This window comes from Chiloscyllium punctatum, chromosome 42 (genome assembly GCF_047496795.1).
Source record: "Chiloscyllium punctatum isolate Juve2018m chromosome 42, sChiPun1.3, whole genome shotgun sequence".
In the NCBI taxonomy this organism is placed as follows: Eukaryota; Metazoa; Chordata; class Chondrichthyes; order Orectolobiformes; family Hemiscylliidae; genus Chiloscyllium; species Chiloscyllium punctatum.
Genome location: NC_092780.1, coordinates 21,148,588 through 21,164,413, shown reverse-complemented (window position 1 = coordinate 21,164,413; position 15,826 = coordinate 21,148,588). Strand labels below are relative to the sequence as shown.

The window sequence follows — 15,826 nt, the reverse complement described above, 5'->3', positions numbered from 1 at the left end:
ATGAACCTGCACTCCAAGGTCTCTTTGTTCAGCAACATTCCCTAGGACCTTACCATTAAGTGTATAAGTCCTGCTAAGATTTGCTTTCCCAAAATGCAGCACCTCGCATTTATCTGAATTAAACTCCATCTGCCACTTCTCAGCCATTGGCCCATCTGGTCCAGATCCTGTTGTAATCTGAGGTAACCCTCTTCGCAGTCCACTACACCTCCAATCCTGGAGCTGAGATGACTGACCTCCAAAAACCACAACCATCTTCCTACTTTATCCCCTACTGCGAGGTTTTTGCAATCCTGTGGGACGATCACTTTACTAACATTTCTCCAGTACCATGAAATTCCTGTTGCTCTATTCTTCAGTGCTTGAAAATGCCCCATTTCCTTTCATTGACCAACCTAGCTGGGTAAAAGGTCATTAATGTTTAAAATAAGACATTGTGCTCGCTACAAGTGGCCCTCAGTTCCAACACATGTCATATCATCCTGGCTGACAAGTAAGCCTGTAATATACTGCAACAATGATCAGAGTGATTTAGATTTCTTGAGTGGAATTGGAGCCTAAAGTTCCCACTGAGCAAGAAAGACTTTGACATTTCCCTTCATTAGTTCACAGTTTCTGTGTGTGCACTATACAAATCTGTATGCACAGACTAAGAATAAATGTTGCAGAAAATAGAATGTATAATGCCCTTGAATGATTTATTTTTCACTAGAATCCAATTAGCCAGAGGTATATAGTTTTACGTGGAATATATAGCACAGAAACAGACCAGTTGGCCCAACCAATTTTTGTTGGTTTGTTATCCATTCATATCTCCTTCCATCTTTTCTCATCTCGATCTATCATCTATTGCCTTTTCTTTCAAATGCTTATTTAGTTTCCTCATAAATGTATCTATACTTTGTGCTACATCCACTACCTGTGATTGTGGGCTCCACATTCCTCTCACTCTTAATGAAAAGGCTTTCTCTGAATTCTCTATTGGATTTCTTGGTGACTATCTTACACAGATGGCTTCGAGCTATGCTCATCAGTAAAGAGAAAATAATCTCTCTTTAGCGAATTTATCAAGATTTTTCAGTATTTTAAGTACGTGTCATAGGTAGGGTCCCTTCAACTGTCACTCTACAAGACTGAAGAGACCAAGTTGGTCAAGCTTATGCTAATGTGTATCCTTAGACAATTCTGGTATCATCCTTGTAAATCTTTTCCGTACCCCTCCAGTACCTCCATGTTCTTTTTATAACATAGAACAAAAACTGCATGTGATATTCTAAATGTGATCTAATCACTGTTCAAAAAGGTTTTGTATAATTTCTGTATTTTTAAAATTCTAGCCATCTAGAGATGAAGCAGAGTGTTTAGTTTGCCTTTCGTTCAAATAAAATATAGACTTGCTGATGTGAGCATTTCTTCAAATCTTTACTAAATACTTGCACAGACAGAGTTAAGATCTCACAAAGAGCTCACAAGTGTTCAATGAATCCATCGACCCAACCCTTTAAGCCCATCCTGCCCCACATGTGACAGAGTCTACAGGTTGTGCACTGGGACTTGTCAGCCATCTTAGAACTAGTAGAACTGGAATGAAAGCTAATCTTCCTCCACCCTTGACAAAATGCAATCTGGGTGAGCGCGTTGGGGAATGCTTACATTCTGTCTGTAAAATTGACCCTGACCTTCTAGATACCTGCCACTTCAACACACCATTGTGTTCCTAGGCCAACATTTCTATCTCAGCCTGCTGTAGTGTTCCAGCAAGAATCAGCGCGAGTTAAAAGAACGATGTCTCATTTTCCACTTGGGGACCCTGCAGCCTTCAGGATTCATCATTGAGTTCAATAATTTGAGAGCTTCTTCCATGTGCTTGAACCATCCCCATATGCCAGGTCCTGCCATGACATGGGCTGCTTTCAGCACAGCCGAACCGTTTTTGCCTATTTATGGCCCCCATTATCAGATTTTCTTCCTCATCCCTTTGTGTCCATCCCTTTGTCTGCCTGGCTCTCTCTCCTTGGGCTCCATCTCCACTTACCCTCTCACTCCTACCCCCCACCCCCTCATGAGCATATATGCCACCTCTTCATAGTTGCTGTCAGTTCTGAAGAAGGGTGACTGGGCTCAAACCATTAGCTCGGCTTCCGCTGCCAGACCTGCTGAGTTTCTCCAGCAATTTCTGTTTTGGTCATAGATCTTCAGCATCCACAATTCTTTGTTTTATCTTCCTCTATCCCAATGGGCTGTCTAAAAACAGGAGGTTAAAAACCAAATATGACCCTGAAAATCTGCACAGAGCACATCCTGTGTGCAAGTTGCTCAGAACTCTCAGGTTTGAGGCAGGTCATAAGACAGGATGGATGGACCATACAAGGTTATTTTGATGAAAGGATGTGAACAGGCATAAAGTGAGTGACATGTATATTTGAAAGTCGGATTTTGTACACAATTTAATCTAATTACTGAGTTGCATAATTTGAACTTGACTGAAGATGTCAAAACAGAATTCAGAATTTTGGCATCTTCAACCTGATTTCTGGTGTAACAGTCAGAATGGTATTAAATGGAGGTGATAGGACCAAGTTGACTGGGGAGCTAGCAAGAACACTCCAGCGCATTTTTCCAGGGAAGCTTACCATAAATCATACGCAAAACTGGTTGTAGCAATTCACTCAACAATTTGACCAGTTCCTGCTATGTAAAACCAGGCAAAGATAAAGATAAGTAGAAAGGGACATCACGTTTCTGTGTCTTGTACATGGACACATGAAGCCATAAGGACATTCCGAAATATTCAGAAGTCCAAACTCCTCAACTCTCAGCTATCTGCCCACAAACCAGCATCCACTAAAGTCAATGAATCCTTTAAACATGCCTGCTTGATCTGGCCTTCATACATTGAGAGATTTTGAACAATGTGTCTGATTTTTACACACAACACGAATGTGTGGCACTGTCATGAAGCTTCAGGGACAACTTGGAAAGACCGATTAGTAAACCCAAAGGGACAGAAATATTCATTCAAACAGCCGTGACTATAATCAATAAAATGCCATTTTTTAAGATTGATCTAGCTTCCCTTCCCTTGATCCTGCCCCTCAGAATGACTTTGCTCCAAAGAAATTTTTTATTTAAAAAGCTTGCTCAGTTTGTACAGAAAGGAGCTAACTGCAGTGTATATATATTGATCCTCATGATTATTACATCCATGCATGTAATTCACTACCCAAGGCACAAGGAAATGACGACTAGTGCAGCAAAATGTGAACTTTGGTATTTCTTGCAAATTGTCCTGAATACAAAATGAGAGGTTTCATCAAAATATATTTTCATAATTGCCGTAATAAATGCTGACAAGTGTTCATGGGATCATAATAAAGTATCCAAAAATGTTCTTCAAACTATCAGCAGTAAGTGAACAGTGAAAGACGATGGCTCACAAAATCCTCTGTATTGCTGGGCCCCATGCTGAGATATTTGTACCATTGATAGTCTCAGGTGAGGTGCCAGAAGACTGGAGGTTGGCTAATGTGGTGCCGCTATTTAAGAAAGGTGGTAAGGAGAAGCCAGAGAACTATAGACTGGTGAGCCTAACGTCAGTGGTGGGCAAGTTGTTGGAGGGAATCCTGAGGGACAGGATATAAATCTATTTGGAAAGGCAAGGACTGATTAGGGATAGTCAACGTGGCTTTGTGCATGAGAAATCATGTATCACAAACTTGATTGAGATTTTTAAAGAAGTAAAAAAAGAGGATTGATATGGGCAGAGCAGTGGACATGTTCTATTTGGACTTCAGTAAAGCGTTCGACAAGGTTCCCTTTGGGAGACTGGTTAGCAAGGTTAGATCTCATGGAATACAGGGAGAGCTATCCATTTGGATACAGAACTGGCTCAAAGGTAGAAGACAGGGTGGTGTTGGAGGGTTGCTTTTCAGACTGGAGGCCTGTAACTCGTGGTGCACCACAAGGATCAGTGCTGGGTCCACTAGTTTTAATCATTTATATAAATGATTTGGATGTGAGCATAAGAGGTAAAGGTAGTAAGTTTGCAGATGACACCAAAATTGGAGGTTTAGTGGACAGCGATGAAGGTTACTGGATTAGTGGTGCTGGAAGAGCACAGCAGTTCAGGCAGCATCCAACGAGCAGCGAAATCAACGTTTCGGGCAAAAGCCCTTCATCAGGAACAAAGGCAGTGAGCCTGAAGTGTGGAGAGATAAGCTAGAGGAGGGTGGGGGTGGGGAGAGAGTAGCATAAAGTACAATGGGTGAGTGGGGGAGGAGATGAAGGTGATAGGTCAAGGAGGAGAGGGTGGAGTGGATAGGTGGAAAAGAAGATAGGCAGGTCGGACAAGTTAAGGAGACAGTCAGTAACTGAGCTGGAAGTTTGAAACTAGGATGAGGTGGGGGAAGGGGAAAAGAAGAAGCTGTTGAAGTCCACATTGATGCCCTGGGGTTGAAGTGTTCCGAGGCGGAAGATGAGGCGTTCTTCCTCCAGGCGTCTGGTGGTGAGGGAGCGGCGGTGAAGGAGGCCCAGGATCTCCATGTCCTCGGCAGAGTGGGAGGGGGAGTTGAAATGTTGGGCCACGGGGCGGTTTGGTTGATTGGTACGGGTGTCTCGGAGATGTTCCCTAAAGCGCTCTGCTAGGAGGCGCCCAGTCTCCCCAATGTAGAGGAGACCGCATCGGGAGCAACGGATACAATAAATGATATTGGTGGATGTGCAGGTGAAACTTTGATGGATGTGGAAGGCTCCTTTAGGGCCATGGATAGAGGTGAGGGAGGAGGTGTGGGCACAGGTTTTACAGTTCCTGCGGTGGCAGGGGAAAGTGCCAGAATGGGAGGGTGGGTCGTAGGGGGGTGTGGACCTGACCAGGTAGTCACGGAGGGAACGGTCTTTGCGGAAGGCGGAAAGGGGTGGGGAGGGAAATATATCACTGGTGATGGGGTCTTTTTGGAGGTGGCGGAAATATCGGTGGATGATTTGGTTGATGCGAAGGTTTGTAGGGTGGAAGGTGAGCACCAGGGGCGTTCTGTCCTTGTTACGGTTGGAGGGGTGGGGTCTGAGGGCGGAGGTGCGGGATGTGGACGAGATGCGTTGGAGGGCATCTTTAACCACGTGGGAAGGGAAATTGCGGTCTCTAAAGAAGGAGGCCATCTGGTGTGTCCTATGGTGGAACTGGTCCTCCTGGGAGCAGATACGGCGGAGGCGGAGAAATTGGGAATACGGGATGGCATTTTTGCAAGAGATAGGGTGGGAAGAGGTGTAATCCAGGTAGCTATGGGAGTCAGTGGGTTTGTAAAAAATGTCAGTGTCAAGTCGGTCGTCACTAATGGAGATGGAGAGGTCCAGGAAGGGGAGCGAGGTGTCAGAGATAGTTCAGGTAAATTTAAGGTCAGGGTGGAATGTGTTGGTGAAGTTGATGAATTGCTCAATCTCCTCGCGGGAGCACGAGGTGGCGCCAATGCAGTCATCAATGTACCGGAGGAAGAGGTGGGGAGTGGTGCCGGTGTAATTACGGAAGTTCAACTGTTCTACATATCCAACAAAGAGACAGGCATAGCTGGGGCCCATACGTGTGCCCATGGCTACGCCTTTGGTCTGGAGGAAGTGGGAGGATTCAAAGGAGAAATTGTTAAGGGTGAGGACCAGTTCGGCCAAACGAATGAGTGTGTCAGTGGAAGGGTACTGTTGGGGACGTCTGGAGAGGAAAAAACGGAGGGCTTGGAGGCCCGAAGGTTACCTCATTTTACAATGGGATCATGATCAGATGGGCCAATGGGCTAAAAAGTGGCAGATGGAGTTTAATTTAGATAAATGCAAGGTGCTGCATTGTGGGAAAACAAATCTTAGCAGGACTTATACACTTAATGGTAAGGTCCTAGGGAGTGTTGCTGAACAAAGAGACCTTGGAGTGCAGGTTCATAGTTCCTTGAAAGTGGAGTCGCAGGTAGATAGGATAATAAAGAAGGCGTTTGGTATGCTTTCCTTTATTGGTCAGATTATTGAGTACAGGAGTTGGGAGGTCATGTTGTGGCTCTACAGGACATTGGTTAGGCCACTTTTGGAATATTGCATGCAATTCTGGTCTCCTTCCTATCAGAAGGATGTTGTGAAACTTAAATGGGTTCAGATAAGATTTACAAGGATGTTGCCAGGATTGGAGGATCTGAGCTACAGGGAGAGGCTGAACAGGCTGGGGCTGTTTTCCCTGGAGCATCAGAGGCTGAGGGGTGACCTTATAGCAGTTTACAAAATTATGAGGGGCATGGATAGGATAAATAGACCAAGTCTTTTCCATGGGGTCGGGGAGTCCAGAACTAGAGGGCACAGGTTTAGGGTGAAAGGGGAAAGATATAAAAGAGACCTAAGGGGCAACTTTTTCACACAGAGGATGGTGCATGTATGGAATGAGCTGCCAGAGGAAGTGATGGAGAAGAGTATGATTGCAACATTTAAAAGGCATCTGGATGGGAATATGAATAGGAAGGGTTTGGAGGGATATGGGCCAGGTGCTGGCAGGTGGGATTAGATTGGGTTGGGATAACTGGTCAGCATGGACAAGTTGGACTTAAGGGTCTGTTTCTATGCTGAACATGTCTATGACTATATGACACTCCTGCAAGTCCTTTGAAGCAATCTGTTAAGATACACATCTGGCATGGATCGGACATGTACCATACTGTACCATACCTCAGAGGCAGGGGACACTAGCTCTGTGCCAAATAGCTCAGCGTTTACCCTTGTATTGGTGCTGCTGAGACAACATTACGCTAAGCACCAGCAACCAAAATGTGACATGTGCTTTATGAGCACTAACAGGCAATTTAAGTGGCAAGCAGCTGCATAATAATTTCTGATTAGGCCGTTCTTAGACTTGAACACTTTTTCCACTCTGAGATGGTACCTTCAACTAAATGAGAGCCAAAATGGGCATTTCAACTTCAGACCTCATCTTAGACATCTCAGATGCCCCTTGACACCCAGAATACAAAGGGAGATCTGTCACCCAAACACCTGCTGGGAATGCTAAATTATTGCTTGACTCTATTTGGCACAGGGCATTTTTCCAATTCTGTTTAGGCATCTGACATGGTTCCTCTGTGAAACCAAAAATCAATAACTTTCCAGTTTCCAGGAATCTTTGAAACTTGAAATATTGCAAAAATAAAGAAAAAGAATCAATGAGAAGGAATAGCAATTAAATGAAGGTTTATTATCACCTGAGATATGAAGTTGACAGAAGACTCCATTTTGGAGAGTTCTGAGGCCTGTAGATCCAACAATTTGAGTACTTTCTCAGCCAAGCTGTTGATTTGACTAGCAACACTTGCGAGAGATTGTGCAGCATAGGCCTTGGTCTCCTCCAAAGCTTTTGTTTTGTCTTGAGCCTGTAAAAATTATAAATACTTTAGGGTCAGATACTGAGAAATGTTTATGGTATGTATTAGTCCACCATTTTTGTAAAACTCCATAGCTATGGGAGTCATGGAAAACAATAACCATTTTTTTTTTGTTAGAATAATCAAAACTAAGAGCAAATTGTTGCATTATTCTGTACTTGTTTTGTGTGGACATATTGAAAATAAAGTTTCACTTTTAGCTCTTAGTTATATATGTGAAACAAATAATATTTTATTTTTCCAGAAGTTGAGAAGTGGTACAAGTCCCTCTCATTGCTCCCGATAACATTCTTAAAAATGATTTCTTGGAAGAGGTGCAGCACTGGCATGGCCAGCATTTATTGCCCATTTTTTCTTGCTTTTAGTGACTTAGAGTCACTGAGTCATAGAGCATGGAAACAGACTCTTCGATCCAACCAGTTATGTCAACCAAGTTCCTAAACTAAAATAATCCCACCTGCCTGTGCTTGGCCCATATCCATCCAAACCTTAGCTATTCATAACTTATCCAAATACCTTTTAAATGTTGTAACTGTATCTGCATCCACCACTTCCTCTGGCAGTTCATTTCACACACCAACTATTCTATGTAAAAAAAAGTCCCTCCTGTCCTTTTTATATCTTTCTCCTCTCACCTTAAAAAACCTGCCCCATAGTTTTCAACTCCCCCATCCTAGGGAAAAGACCCTTGGCATTCACCTGATCGCTGCCCCTCTTAATTTTATGAAGTTCAATGAAGTCACTCTTAAACCTCCTACACTCCAGTAAAAAAAATCCCAGCCTTTCCTATCTATTCTTATCTCAATCCCTCCATACCTGGCACCATCCTGGTAAATTTTTCTGAACCCTCTCCAGTTTAATAATATCCTTCCTACAGTAGGGCAACCAGAACTACACACATTGTTAAGAGTCAGCCACCATGCAGTGGGTCTGCATTCACAAATAGGGCAGATTGGACAAGGATAACAGATTTCCTGTCGGAAAGATTGCTAATGTGTTCTTCAATCATAGACTGATCTTTCTCTCAATGTTCTTTGAAACTCTCTCAATTACCCTTGACTTTCCTTCTATTACCCTCGATCACATTTGATTCTTTCCTCATTCACCTTCCTTCACCTTCCCTCAGTCACCCTCAACCATCCTTGGCCCCCTCTGACCTTCACTCAGTCAGCTGCAACCCACCCGCCGTCATACTTGGGTCTCCTCAACCTTTCCTTAAAGATCTTGGACCTTCTCTCAGCAAACTACGACCTTTCCTGCAACACCCTCAACCCTCTCTCGGTCAGTCTTGAACTTCCTCAAATCACACTCATCTCTCCCTCAGTCAGCCTTGACATGCACTTGGTCACCCTTAGCTGTGGCTTCCATTTAAACAGCCCCATTGAAACTGGTCTGGATAATTGAATTAGATTGCAAACAGCATATTATTTTCATAACCTTTCATGGAACAATGAGGTAATAAATCACTGAGTGTGAACTTTTCCAAAAGATGAAAATCTATTTATTAAATTAACAACTTTTCCATATCAGAAATCAACAGTAAAAAAAAGCCCAGATGGATAAAATGGTGTTTATTGCATTTTGTCCACAAACAGAGCCCTCTGTGAATTGGAAAATCAAAAAAAGTCAACTTTTTTATTGCTATTGACGTTAGGCAGAAATGTTAACATTTGCATTTTCATAACTTGCATCTTAAAGTGAAACTTCCAAATGCTGATAGAGATCAGAATGGAAACCTCAGACTTCTGCTGTCACTTGGGTTTATGAGCAGTCATAAAGGTCCATATCTGGTCACATGTTTTAAACCATAAAAAAAATTAATCTTTTCAGCTTTACCTCTTACAAAAGAAGTCAGAACATTACAAGATAATATTCAAAAACTATTATTTCTCATTCAACTTGGCATTGTTTTTCAAATTAGTGCAAGGTTTTCTGGTAATTTCAGTTTCCTGAAATAATTTTTAATAGTGAGGAAACTGAAGTACTTCTGTGTTTGGCTAATAATTCATGCTCCACTGATTTGTTTTAGCAACTATACCAAATTGTGAAGTGTTTCTGAAATCATTCGTAGATGATGCAATCTAAACATAGCATTCAAGACCATTACTTCAAGATTGATGGCAATAATTATTGAGTCTTTTTTAAAAATATATGAACATTTACTTTGTGCTAATCAAGTGGGTAAACATTTGAAAGTTCAGACATTGTTTCCTAATTGTCATAATTAAAAAAAAACATTGAGCCAATTTTCATGTGTATCCACTAGCTACAGGGATTGAAATGCAAAGCACACATCTGCATGGAAACCAGAAACATACTCTGCCAGTCTTTTAATGCAAAGCTCTACAGAGATGAGGAAGGTATATTAGTGCTGTAAAGTCTTTGCTTACAAGCGCTTTTTAAAATTCTCAAAACACAAACTGTCAAATACACTTCTGATTCTGTAAGTGAATAAATAATTTATATTTAATAAATACATCAAAAAGTTAGCATTTAATTCAGAGCCTATCTTCCAACTTTTGTTTAGAATATCTTCAGTTTTCAGTTAAGAGAATCTGAGTCCATACTCAGTGAAGTGTTGAGCTCCTATCAAAATAGAATGTTATGTCAAATATATTAAAAAGCAATATTCTTCAGAAAAACATAAAACTAGCAAGGTGTAGGAAAACTGATCAAGAAGCATGAATTATTGAAGGTGAATTACCAGATCCACAGTCCAAGTGAAGAGGGTGTGCATTGAAGTTGTGCTTAGGTTTGTTGTAGCTACAAATAAATTAATTAATTTAATTCACGTACCTGGATGTAGTTATTCTCACAGTATTCAGCCACTTTCTGGAGATTTGTGAAGCTTTCCAAAAGAAGTTTTCTGTCTGCAGGAATGTCTTGTTGAAATAAGCTCTGCATTTCTGCCATTTTGCAGAAAGACTGTTTTCATTTCCTTCTTTCTGAGAGCACTATGGTTTTTAACTTGAGGTTTCCCAGCCTGGGCTTATTTATTGTGATCTTTCAATCAGAAGCATTCTGGGCATTTTTGCACAAAGAAAAAAAAGTGCAGTTCTTCATACAAAAGCATTGTTGACTTAAAAAGGTAACACCAGAAGTTCTCTTCGGCAAAATTTCTGATTGAACAGCACAGTAAATTGAAAAATGCAAAAATGGAATGAGTCTACATTTAACATAGAAATAGAATATTTTAGTACATAACATAATTTTTTTTGTCGGATCAATTTATTTTCAAAGTCAAAAATCAAATATGTTATTTCTGAACATTTTGTGGAGGAGATTACTTACCCTTTTTAACAGCGATGGTGCAAGATAAATAAATCGGTTTCATCAATGTTATAGGTGGGTCCCACCAATTTAGGTCAGTAAAGAAAATCACATTTAACAAATGCCCTGACTTTCATATCACCTTGAATGTATTGTGTTCATATTCTTGCAATTGGAAAATAGAATATCATATTTTTCAATATAAGTTACATCAAAGTATTTGCTAATTATATATGTGCTTTAAATAGTATTCAGGAAATGGCACATAAACTTTAAATCTTTGAAGAAGCTGTTTGAGTAGCACTGAGCTATGGGGATGAGGATAAGAACGTTACAGTGAGCAAGATTTTGAGTTCTTTATAACTGAAGTAGTGAGCAACAAATAGAAATTACTCAAAATGGCCCCATCTTTGGTTCTACATCATTTGGTCCCAAAACTTAGATTGGTTTTCTGCATCACGTGGACGAATAAGGTGCCAAAACATATGTCACCCACTCTATTGGGGACGAATCCCTTTTGCACAACATTCACATATTTAGAAAAGCTGAGTTTGTCACAACCTGAATTATCTTGTTTTCCCTTTTTAGCTTTAGGAGTTCAGTAAAACAGGAATTGCCTTTCTCCTATTGCATTCTTAATACATTTAAATTATAATGAGCAAAGTGCAAAGGGTTGAGATATTAAAACTCATATTTTGTGTTGCAACCTGGACTCCGATGTTTGCTCCAGAGTTAGGGGCACAGAGTTGGGCGAAATCCCAGCTCCATGAACCAGCCCTTAAAAAATGGCTGCCTGTGTTTCCAATGTTTAGATCAGGGAAGTGTGGAGATGGGTTGTATTGAGAGCTGGGCTAGGCAACATGGAGAGAGGATTGGTTGACAGGCAGAAAGCAGAGAGTAAGGATAAAGGGGTCCTTTTCAGAATCATAATGGAGTTCCACAGGATTCCATGTTGATACCACGACAATTCATATTATACATCAACAATCTTGACAAAGGAACTGAGGGCATTGTTGCTAAGTTTGCAGATGACACAATGATAGGTGAAGGTACAGATAGTGTTGAGGAAGTGAGGAGGCAGTAGAAGGACTTAGAAAGGCTAGGAGAGTGGACAAAGAAGTGGCAAGTGGAATGCAAGTGGGGAAGTTTGGAGTTTGGTAGGAAGAATAGAGGTATAGACTACTTTCTAAACTAGGAAAGATTTCAGAAATCTAAAGTACAAAGAGACTTAGAAGTCCTAGTTTACATTTCTCATCAGGTTAACATGTAGTTTCAGTAGGCAGTTAGGAAGGCAAGTGCAAAGTTAGCATTCCTTTCAAGAGGGCTGGAATGCAAGAACAAAAAGTGCTGAGACTATATAAGGCTCTGGTCAGACCTCATTTAGAACATTGTGAGCAATTTTGGGCTCCGTATCTAAAGAAGGAAGTGCTGACCTTAGAGAGGGTCCAAAGGAGGTTAACAAGAATGATCTCGGGGACAAAGGGCTTGTCATATCAGCAGTGGTTGAGGACTCTGGGTCTGTAATCAATGGAGCTTATAGGATGAGGGAGGATCGCATTGTTACTTACAGAAAACTGAGAGGCCTGGATAGAGTGGACATGGAGATGATGTTTACAATGGTCAGAGAGACTGGAACCCACTGGCATCACCTCAGAGTGAGAAGAGAAGGAATTTCTCCATCCAGAGTGTGGTTAATCTGTGGAACCCATTAATGCAGAAGGCTGTGGAGGCCAAGTCATTGACTGTATTTAAGACATAGATGGATAGGTTCTTGATTGGAAAGGGGATGAAATGTTAGAAGGGTGAGACAGTAGTAGAATGAGGTTGAGAAACATTTCAGCCATGATCGAATGGTAGAACAGATTTGATGGGCCAAATGGCCTAATTCTGCTTCACTATCCTATTGCCTTATGGTTTTGTGCTCATTGTGAAAATTATAGTTTGAAAATCAGCCACATGTAATGAATCTTCTAATGGTTTTATCTGACCAGACACTCTAAAATAATTAACACTTTTTAAACTCAACGTTCTCCTTTGTATGTTCCTTGGATATGGGCATCACTGGCATCACATTTATTGCCCATCCATAATTGCCCAGAGGGCAGTCAAATTCAAATCACATTGCTATGGGTCTGGAATCACATATATGCCAGACCCAGCATGATGGCAAATTACCTTCCATAAATTTCCTTGGAAATGATGCATTTAGATCATTGTTCCAGCTGAATTTCTGACCCTTTAAAAAAGTATCTTTGCAGAACTGACTAAAATCCATCTACTTCTTTCTGAAAATTCAAATCCCAAATAATAACAATATACCTATTTATTGCAATTGCTTCCTTTCCTAACCTTAGCCACAGTTGGCCAGTGTTTAACTGTCATCCCAAACTCCCCCATTCACTACACACCTCCATCAGATTGTCAAGCTGAGAAATGCTCTGTGGCATTGTATTAGCAAAAGACAAGGCCTTTATTTCACACAGTGGGTAGGCCTAGCATTTTCATGTTGCTAAGGTTTGGGTAAGTTCCACATGGGTGATAAATAATCTCTCACCATAATTTAAAGAAGTTGGTAGTCATCTACTGGATGTGTAACTTCTAGCGGCTTCCTCATCCTACAGAAAAACCTGACACTGCCTTCGGGAAGTCACCAGCCCTGTCTGTTTGATGGAAAGTGTTGCTCGGATTAAGCATAAATCAAAATAGAGGAAATAAATGTAAATGGGCAAAGGGAGTCACCACGTCCTCTCTTCACAGTCCCCTCCCTACCCTCCCTTTGCCTGAAACCACAAAAAATACTTTTGAGCCCCTTATGCATCTGAAACAATTTTGTGGGAGAGCACCTATGTCCACTATTATGCAAACAGAAATTGAAGTTTTGTGGTTGGTCCATTATGTACCATGAATGCATTACTTTTGAGTTTCTATGATATTTTTGGGCAGTTTTTGCTGACTGATCTGCTTAAGGCCCAAGGGAATGATATGGTTAAGAATACTATTCACCAGATGGTACTGTAGGCAGGAGTTTCCTATTGGTCCTTAAAGATAGAGACATAGAAAATGTGTTCAGCTGCTCCGTCATTGACTCAAACTGAAATATAGAGTTTGAGAACTTTTGAACAATCCCCAAACTTTCTTTGCTGATTTCTGGTCAACTAATTATTTTCACAATTTTCACTGAAATCTCACAAGTGGCTGATTGAGCATATTCAGTCTCTTGTACTAATATCGGAAACTATCCTCGATTTACTGTGTTGGGACCCCTTGAACAAAGACTTGGCTTGGCTGATGACTGCTGATGGCCAGGACAAGATTCCTGTCTTCATACCTTCACCGAATGGCAAGGTAAGACAGCAGTACTGTGAGGCTGGTGTCTCTAACTGACGGCCAAGGTACAAAAAAGTCAAGGCAAAGCGAGGCAGGGATACTGAGATTATTCAGGCAAGTTCAAAGTGAGCAAGCACTAAGACAGCAAGTGAGCAGCCTGAAGACACAGTCTGGACCATGAGCTGAGTGCATGTCCTAGAGAGTAAAGTGTCCTTGTTGCAGTATTACAATGATATCTTCTTTGTGTCCTGAAGTACATAAGCTTACTGCAAACTGATCGGAGATGTGCTATGGGAGTGCTTAGTTGGATGTCAATGCCCATGGATGTAGCTGCTGCCCATGGAGTGTGCCTGAGATCTTTGGGTCTGGTGTCCAACATGAAGCTGAAGTAGCCAGGTCCCTGCTCTGATTTCCATGTTAAGAATTCTCAGCATCTAATGTACTCACTCCAAGTGGTGGTATAAGAAGTTGTATATTAATGAGGTGAGATGTGCAGTTAATAGGATCATTAACAAGTAATAAGCCCATCTAATAGGCAACTCGCCACTGCCAAATGATGATCTCACTTTGACACCCAGAACTTTGTTTTAAGATGCAGCGCCACCCCTCCCCCTGCCCGCGTTGATATTGGCTTCACTGGAATTCTCACACAATTCTGGCATGTTTCTCACCAAAGCCCAATTCATTCAGATCCCTGTAAGATTCTATCTTTTTGAGTCTTACTTTTTTCTAATATCTGTCTTTAATTTCATGATCCTGAACTAATTTGAGAATATCAAAACCAAGCAAGTTGTGCATTTTGGCAAATGTGAATGAAATCAATTGGACAAGGTCAGCACTTTCAATAATTCTTTATTTAGAACTGTGCCATGGTGTTGATGAGGAGCATTCTGAATGTGAAAGTTCAATGTTTCACTTTCTTTAGTTGCTCTGAATTCCAATCATCTAACTGCAGACTCGAACTGAATAGGAGCCGCTTTGTGGTGACCTACCATAAATTACACAATGATTAGCCAACCTCAGAGAGAATTCAAAAAGGTCATATTGCAGATCTTTCAGCATATAAAAAAATGAGGAAACTAAAAAATAGAGACCATACATTCTAAAAGGGAACTTAGATCTTGAGATCAAAATTCAACCATTGAGTAGTGGCTCATTTCCTGTGCAATGTAGGTTTTCTGTCTCATGGTTATCAACTCTGTGTTTAATCCCACCTAATGTGGCTCAGGAGTCCCGATCTTGCATGGCTGTCTCTGTTCCATCTGCTGCTCAAGATAGTGGCCCATGGAGTGTGCCTGAGGTGTTTGGGCCTGTGTCCAACATGAAACTGAAGTAGCCAGGAATCTCCAGATTCTTGTGTTTTCTCTGGGATTTCCTTTGGGCCTGCTGAGCCTTGCATGTTTGGCTCATCTCTTCCATTATCTCTCCAAACAGTTGATCCCTCACTATTATCTTCCAGTCATCAGCTTCAATGTCCACCATCTTCAGATCTTGCTTGCAGCTGTCCTTGTAGTGGCACTAATGAGCATCAAGCAGATTGCAATCTGCTGGCTATCTCACAATACAGAAAGTCTTTGGGTTCATGGCTATCAGAATCCCATGAGTATGGCCATGCCAATGCAGACATCATTGAGTGTAGAATGGTAGGAGTTTGGAATTAAGGAGTTTGCCCCACCAATAGATGCTGAGGATATAAAAACAGAAATTGCTGGAAAAGCTCAGTGGGTCTGGCAGCATCTGTGGAGAGAAATCAGACTTAACGTTTTGGATCCAGTGATCTTTCCTCAGAACTTATGGTAGCTAGGAAAATGTTGCTCTTTATGCAGAAG

The 15,826-nt window shown here is 41.3% G+C and overlaps 1 protein-coding gene across 3 annotated transcripts in view; it reads right to left on the bottom strand.

Annotated features, from left to right (window-relative positions):
* Positions 1 to 10,340, bottom strand: part of LOC140465812 (abl interactor 1-like) — a 49,754-nt gene extending 39,414 nt beyond the window's left edge. For all 3 annotated transcript variants that reach the window (XM_072561611.1, XM_072561612.1, XM_072561613.1), the window contains exons 1-2: positions 10,197 to 10,340; positions 7,221 to 7,388 (exon numbers count right to left, since the gene is read on the bottom strand). In XM_072561611.1, coding sequence (XP_072417712.1) covers positions 7,221 to 7,388; positions 10,197 to 10,313 — 285 coding nt within the window. In that variant the 5' untranslated portion in view covers positions 10,314 to 10,340. The remainder of the gene's footprint in view (positions 1 to 7,220; positions 7,389 to 10,196) is intronic.
* Positions 10,341 to 15,826: the final 5,486 nt, after the last annotated feature.